This window comes from Bombina bombina, chromosome 2, assembly GCF_027579735.1.
Source record: "Bombina bombina isolate aBomBom1 chromosome 2, aBomBom1.pri, whole genome shotgun sequence".
NCBI lineage: Eukaryota > Metazoa > Chordata > Amphibia > Anura > Bombinatoridae > Bombina > Bombina bombina.
Window position 1 is genome coordinate 760,961,675 of NC_069500.1, and position 7,905 is coordinate 760,969,579.

At 38.7% G+C, this 7,905-nt stretch overlaps 1 protein-coding gene across 1 annotated transcript in view; it reads right to left on the minus strand.

Annotated features, from left to right (window-relative positions):
- NR2F6 (nuclear receptor subfamily 2 group F member 6) overlaps positions 1 to 6,708 on the minus strand; it is a 42,727-nt gene extending 36,019 nt beyond the window's left edge. Inside the window, exons 1-2 of the mRNA XM_053702879.1 lie at positions 6,676 to 6,708; positions 5,376 to 5,697 (exon numbers count right to left, since the gene is read on the minus strand). Coding sequence (XP_053558854.1) covers positions 5,376 to 5,647 — 272 coding nt within the window. The 5' untranslated portion in view covers positions 5,648 to 5,697; positions 6,676 to 6,708. The remainder of the gene's footprint in view (positions 1 to 5,375; positions 5,698 to 6,675) is intronic.
- Between the last annotated feature and the right edge of the window lie 1,197 nt (positions 6,709 to 7,905).

Below are 7,905 nucleotides of genomic sequence, written 5' to 3' on the forward strand. Positions count from 1 at the left end.
GGGCCTACTTTACAAGCGCCTCTAGTGCCCGGATTTATCTAGCCCTGCATCAGTCAGCATCTTATATTTGCCTATAGTCATGTTTCTTCTTTTTATACAGTACATTTAGAGACTTAGTGCATTCGGATTATTTGTTAAGATCCAAATGCTGAAGCGCTATTGGGCTCCTTTCAGAGCCGGACTGATTCTGGTGCAAGGTCTTAACGTGATGATCTTGCACCAGAGTCAATCCAGCTCTGAAAAGAGCCCAATAGCGCTTACTTCCGCATTCAGATCCTAACGAAGGATCCAAATGCACAAGCTTAGTAAATTGTTCCCTGCACAACATTTTTCAGCTTTTTATAAACCTTAAAGTGAAAGTAAATCCTAGCGTTTTACAAACGCTAGGATTTACTATTGAAACAAATAAAGGGGACTTTCATTCATGAAGTATAAGATATTTCATGTAGAAAGCTCCTTTATTTGATTCAATCGATCGCCGCTCTTAGCTCCTACAGCAGTGTAAAGAAGTTCTCCAGCTAGTAGTGCAAATCGGATCCTTTATTAGTGCATACAGGGTTCCAACAGTAACCATGGGCGCCAAGCCGGATTTACCGCACAGCTATTGGCTAAGAGATGAAAACGTCACCTCTTAGCCATAAAATTTTTTGCCATGCGCTGCTGTAGCAGCTAAAAACGGTGATCGATTGAATCAAATAAAGGAGCTTTCTACATGAAGTATCTTATACTTCATGAATGAAAGTGCCCTTTATTTGTTTCAATAGTAAATCCTAGCGTTTGTAAAACGCTAGGATTTACTTTCACTTTAAGTAAAATTTGCAAGGCCCATGTTCTGTGATTACACATTATTATTCTACACTAGACTTGTTGAGGTCTGCTAATGTGCCAGAAATCAGTCGCTAATAAAGCCAAATGTGGCAGAGCAGAGTCTAGGTCTGCTGTTCTCACACAGTAAAGGTAACCATAGTAAAACGTGAAATGAGTAACAGGAATGGATTATCCAAAGCTTGTTGAGTTCTGTAGTCTTTAAAAGAGACAGGAAACATTAGAATTGCATGATCTATCTAAATAATGAAAGAAAAAAAATTGGGTTTCGTGTCCCTTTAATCATGCATACCACACAGGAGCAACCCTCGCTGAATTCTTAAAGGGACACAAAAACGCAATAATAAAATGCACTAATGGTTGTTTCTATGTGTTTAACCACCCTAATAAGTTAAGCACATATGTGAAGTCACTCACAGATCATTACAGCTCATGATCAGGACAAAGCCAGTAAGCAAATTGGGCGCAGCATATGTATGTAGCTGCTAACCATTGGTCATGGCCACCTCAGTGGCATAAGTGCTTTAACCCTTTAGCAGGTGTTAAGCACTTATAGTGACAATCATTTACCCAATATTAAAAAGCTGTAATACATCACAGAATTAGTTATTGCACTGGTAATGCCCTTTAAAAAATAGAGACTGAGCCTGGAAGTCCCTGTGAGCTGCTTACCATAGAAATTAACTTAGTAATAGAAAGAAGGAATTTCACAGGTGAGTGTAAGGCTTAAAGGGACACTGAACCCAATTTTTTTTCTATCGTGATTCAGATAAAGCATGCAGTTTTAAGCAACTTTCTAATTTACTCTTATCAAATTCTTTTCATTCTCTTGGTATCTTTATTTGAAATGCAAGAATGTAAGTTTAGATGCCGGCCCATTTTTGGTGAACACACTGTGTTGTTCTTGCTGATTGGTGGGTAAATTCACCTACCAATAAACAAGTGCTTTCCATGGTTCTAAAGAAAGCAAGAGAACGAAGAAAATGTGATAATAGGTGTAAATTAGAAAGTTGTTTAAAATTGCATGCTCTATCTGAATCACAAAAGAAAACATTTGGGTCCAGTGTCCCTTTAACATGGCAGAAGGGCGGTGTGACTAATTGCACGATTTGATTAATCGCTATATGAGGCTATGCAATATCTGAATTGCATGAGGCTGCAATTTTTTATTAAAAAGAAAAAGAAAAAAAAAGCGGCTTCCTTAACATGTCGTGCCAGCCACACAAACGCTCCAGCCCAGCAGCACCACTGATCACTCCTCAGGAGGGACAGACCAAGGGCGTCACATCAGTGTCAGAGTACATAACGCTACTACGCCTATTTTACTTGCCCCATGGTTTGTTGCTCCAGTCCTTAAGCGAGTACAGACAAGGAAGTTGGCGGACTGGCAGTGCTCTTTTTCTATGGCCTATCAGTCTGTGGTGCAAACAGCAAAGGGATCCATTTTTTTATGCAAAATGTATATTTAAAAATATTTAAATAAAATCGCAATCACAGTATTTAATTAAAAAAAACGGAGTCCACCCCCTCACCAAATCGCACAGCCATACATGGCAGCAAACAGCAATGCTACAAAAAACACTATATTTAACTTCCCTACATATCTAGCATGAAATTACCAGTAGCAAAGATTAGTAAGATATTTTAATGGAGAAGTAATATTTAAAAGGGTGTGAAACCCAAAATTTCTCTTTCACTATTCTGATAGAGCATAACATTTTAAACAGCTTTACAATTAACTTCTGTTATCAAATTTGCTTCATTCTCTTGGTATCCTTTGTTAAAGGAACAGCAATGCACTACTGTGCGCTAGCTGATCACATCGGGTCAGCTAATGACAAGAGGCATATTTGTACAGCCACCTAAAAGCAGCTAGTGCCCAGTAGTGCATTGCTGCTGTTAAAGAGCTTACCTGGGTATGCTTTTCAACAAAGGCTACCAAGAGAAAGAAGCAAATTAGGCATAAATAAAATGAAGTGGTTTAAAATTGCATGCTCTCTCTCAATCACTCAAACGCTAGGATTTACCATCCATCACTAAAAATAAAGTGGAGTTTAAGTGATCAGTTATTAAAAAAGGGTGCTAAACTCACACTTTCTGTGATGCTGCACATTGCTCTCCTTCAATGAGGTGATGTTTGCACCTCTAAACCAATAGCCATGCAGGTTAGCTGACAGAATTCTGTATTCTACCACAGCTATTGGTTTAGAGGTGAAGAGAAGAGCGCTGTGCCGTGGCCACTGACTTTAGCGAGGTGCAGCGGCACAGTCGTGGTGAGTTTAGCACCCTTTTTAATAACTGATGACTTAAACTCTACAAATCCTGTATGTGTCGCAATGTATAATGCTAAATAAGATACTGATGCTTTATAAATAACTGATAATACTGTGTGTGTGTCGTTGTGTGTAAAAATCAATAGTCGACACTAAACTCTGTAACAATCTACAATGTAAGATACAGTCAATAGCTACTGATAACATTTTAATGAGACTCTAGCTCCCCCACAAACTGCTGATCATACACTGTTCTAACCGATTCCGAGTTCAACCCCAAGCAAAAGAACAATAAAAAAGGGTGGTAGTGCACCTAGCCAAGCAAGAATGTTGGTTACTCTTCTTGAACGCATCCTGTTAATGCAGTAGAATTGCATAATTAACAAGTGTATAAAAAAAGGCAATGATTTAACACCTACTCTGAATTTCAAACAAGCAGTAGATTTTTGTTGTGACAAATTTATTTTTTCTCCCATTTTCTGGCCCCCTGTATCATGTGACAGACATCAGCCAATAACAGACTAGTATACGTATACCTTTAAGCTTGTGCACATGCTCAGTAGGATCTTGTTCCCCAAAAAGTGTGCATATGAAAAGACTGTCCAAAATTTGATAATGGAAGTAAATTGGAAAGGGTCTTAAAACTCCATGATCTGTCTGAATCATGAAACTTTATTTTGAATTGGGTGTCCCTTTAACCTTCTCAAAACCTCCACAAAACTTTCCCCTAGTTTTGAAAGCTTCAAGCGCTCCCTAAAGACTCTACTATTCAGGGATGCATACAACCTACACTAACAGTTCTTTATACCGTTTCCTCTCCTCTATTGCTATCTCCTTGAACCCCCTTAGCATGTAAGCCTAAGAGTCCAGCTGTTTGCAGATCACCTTCTTAAGAGCTGACTACAACAGTGCGACTCTTGGCAGGGCCCTCTACCCGTCTGATCCCTATAAATGTTTCCTTGTATTATGTTTATAGCGCTGCGGAATCTGTTGGCGCTCTACAAATAACCAATAATAATAGTGAAAGAGGAAGTATGTGATTATTTACTCTACTGCTCACTGGTTGAGTATCATGTCCCTTTTAAACAGGAGTATTTTCATTTTGTTTTTCCCCAATTATGTAGAGCCAGGCAATCAAAAGGGTCTATAGTAAATAAAGAGCATGACAGAGGTCATCCATAAGATTTCTGCTTAGGGAGACAGAAAATTGGCCCCTGTACACATAGTAGAGTGTGTTTCTAGAATACCTAGTAGAGGAATTTAATAGGTTGTTAGAATTGGCACCAGGCAAAATCCTGCTTATATAATAAGGTCAAGGATCAAATAGTGTCAGGATTTATGGCAGTAAGGAAAATAGCAGCTTGGATGGAAAAAATCTGTCATAATCTATTCAAGCAATAACCAAGTATCAATCAGACTTTTGCAATATGTGAATTATCTTACGTAACTAAGGGTAACTAGAACTGTTTTTTCCTCTGCAATAAAAGTCTATACCCAACGTGATATGCACACCTCTTGTTATATTGCAGCATCTCTTTCCTGACTTGCAAAACTATTCTTTATTCTCATGGTGCCCCACAAAATAAAAGAAAGGAAACCAACAATTTAGGAGATTTATTTTTGGTGGATATTCTGAATATTTTTGATAGAAGCCTAACTTAACCCAGATCACTGTCTAGTAATGGGCAAAGCAAGCAATGTAAAGATGCATTTTACTGAAAAACACAACAGAAAATAATATCATGTGGTCTTTGTGCTTTACAAGTTTAGTTTAAGCAGGTTTATATATATAAACAATAAAATAAAAAAATAGCCATCACGGTGGCCATTTTTAAATCACCTCCCTAAAACACACCTTACTTTTCTTCAGCCACAGGAGAAATTGATACCAGCCCTTTTTAAATATTGTTTAAAGTGACATTAGATGTCTTGGCAAAATACTATTTTGATTTTCCTGAAACCCACTCTGAGATGCTCTGCAGCTGTCAGTGCACAGGGTACCAGGCTTGTGATAGACTGACAGATTGTATGGCATCTCTCTGTGTTATACCAGTGGCCCGTGTGTCCGGTTAGGGCCTCAACATACACACAAAGATAGCTCAAAGGCTCTAATTAAAGGTGATGTACGCTAAGACGCTGCGCTGAAGAAAGCTGAAATCTCTGATCTGTGAACTAAAAAAAAAGCTTGCTCACACCACTGGATATGCTTTGAGACTTTAAAGAGACAGACATACCAGACAAAGCTTTGTTAAAAAAGTATTTACAAGATGCACTCACCTGCAGGTGTAACTCAGATTCCTTCGTATGCTCCTTTTGAAGAAGCTTTTGCAGCCCTCACATGTAAAAACTCCATAATGCTTCCCACTGGATTTATCTCCGCACACCACACAATCTACCTGGATCCCTGGCCGTTCTTCATCACCCTGTTCTGGGTCACTCATCCCTCCTTGTGGTGAGGCCTCTTCTTCCTCAGAATTTCTGGGGTACCCTTTACCCACCCCATTAGTGTCACCATTGGGGTCTCCCCAGCCCCCAGACACCATGGCCATAACAGCACCAGTATAAAACTCTAGTAAACTGAAAGCTTCAAAAAATTGAACTGAAACACCAAAAAAAAAAAAAAAAAAAAAAAAAAGAAGAAATATAAGGCACTGGGAATTTAAAGTTCTGCCAGTAATTCAATCTAAATGACAGATGTCCACAGTCTTATAGCTCAGACAAAAACATGGTAACCCATGTTTTAAATGTCACAGTATTAAAACTTTTGTGTAATTCAAGAAGGGAATTTCCACAATTTAAAAAAAAAAAAAAGTTTGGTAACCAATGATTGGTGGTAAAAGTATAGACTTTTTGTAGTGATGTAAACTGGTTTCTATAAAGATTTTGTGAACTAGTATAACGTTAGGAACATTTAAAAAAAATGTTATGGCTTGTGACTTCAGATAGCTTGATAGAAACTGACAGTGTATAAAGGTGGAAGGGACTGTAAGAGAGGTCAGAAAGGATAGGCAATAATATGCCCTCCCCTTGTTTGGACTGCTAGGTTATAGGAACAGGATATACCGGTTCTGTAAGATCCAGGAGAATGGAATGAAATACAGAAGCCCTGGGGGGTGTTTTAGGATATGACAGAGCAAATAATGGCTGTGGGGTAAATACAAAAGGTATTTACATTATTGAAACTTTTAAAAGTATTGCTTGCAATGGGAAAATATAATCTGTATCTATAGTGCAAGCTCAATAACCTCAATAATAAAAGTGTACTTCATGCATTAGCAGGCTGTGTTGTATGATTTATGGTATAGTGTGATAGATTTTTTGCAGGGTATCTGTGGGCTCTTTAACCCTTTTTGGTGTGGTCAGTTTCCGGATGTGAGTGGAGGTATGCGTTGTGACAGTGTGTATGGTCAGTCTAGTGAGGTATAGGGTGTGCGCGTTGTATATAAGGTATATACACTATAAGGCGCCTCTAAGGTATGACTATCATTATAATGTGTCTCCTTAGGTTATGTGTGTAGTATTGCTGCCCCAGTGGTCCAGATCGGTCGTGTGTCCGCCCCCTCTGGGGTGCAGTTACCCAGTGAAGCCCGGCTCTCCTTGCCCCATGCCCGGTCCGGAGTGCGGCCGATGGGAGCGGAGAGGGCGGAGAGCCCTGGCCCCTCCTACACTGTGACACCCGTAGAGGAGGGTCCTAACCCGTGGGAGGGGACAGGCCACACGCGGGAGGGGAACCTATGTACAGAGAAGAGAAAGCGAAGAGTGCTAAGGGTACAACATGGTGTCCGCAGTTCATCCACTACAGGCCACGAGTGTTTATTTTAACCCTCAGGGTATTTTGTTGGGAGCGTTTATTAGGGTAGTAACATTGGGCTATGGAGTCATCTTAATTTTAACTATTGTGAGTTGAATGTTGACCAAGGATAATAATTTTAGTGGAGTTATGAATTTGCAAGCAGCAATAGGACACATCTAAAGTGTTGTAATACAAGTCCAGGACAATATATGTATAAAGTTGCGAGGCTGGGTATTTTAGTGTAATTTTAATTGGGAATTAGATATTGCAAGCTCTGAAGAAAAATATTTCAAACAATTGAAGTAATTTGCACATTTGATGTGAAAGTTATGTTAGCCTGTAATTTCTTTACATATTAAAAGTTATACAGATCATGTATTTGTAAACTAATGTTAGCATATTTCAGATGTATAGTTATGGATACTGGTAAGACGACAGCAATTGAAATATTCGTGATTCAGATAGGGTATGTAATTTTAAACAACTTTCCAGTTTACTTTTATTATGACATTGTCTTTGTTCTTTTGGTATTCTTTGTTGAAAGTTTAACCTAGGTAGGCTCATATGGTAATGTCTAAGCCCTTGAAGGCCGCTTCTTATATCAGCGTAATTTGACAGTTAGACAGCGCTAGTTCATATGGGCCGTGTATATAACATTATGCTCACTCCGTGGAGTTATTTATGAGCCGACACTGGTTAAAATGCAAGTCTGTAAAAAGAACTGAAATAAGGAGGCAGTCTGCAGAGGCTTAGATAATAGGTAATCATAGAGGTAAACGTATATTAATATAACCGTATTGGTTATGCAAACTGGACAATTGGTAATAAAGGGATTATCTAGCTATTAGAATATCAATTCTGGAGTAGACTGTCCCTTTAAAAATCAGTTTTCTTGGTAAATATGGATTTATTTATCTGAGAGTCTGATGCTTTTTGTTTTATTAAAGGGACCTGCTACCTATAAGTTAAATCACTTGAAAGTGACGCAGCATTTCTGTAAATAAACTGACTAGA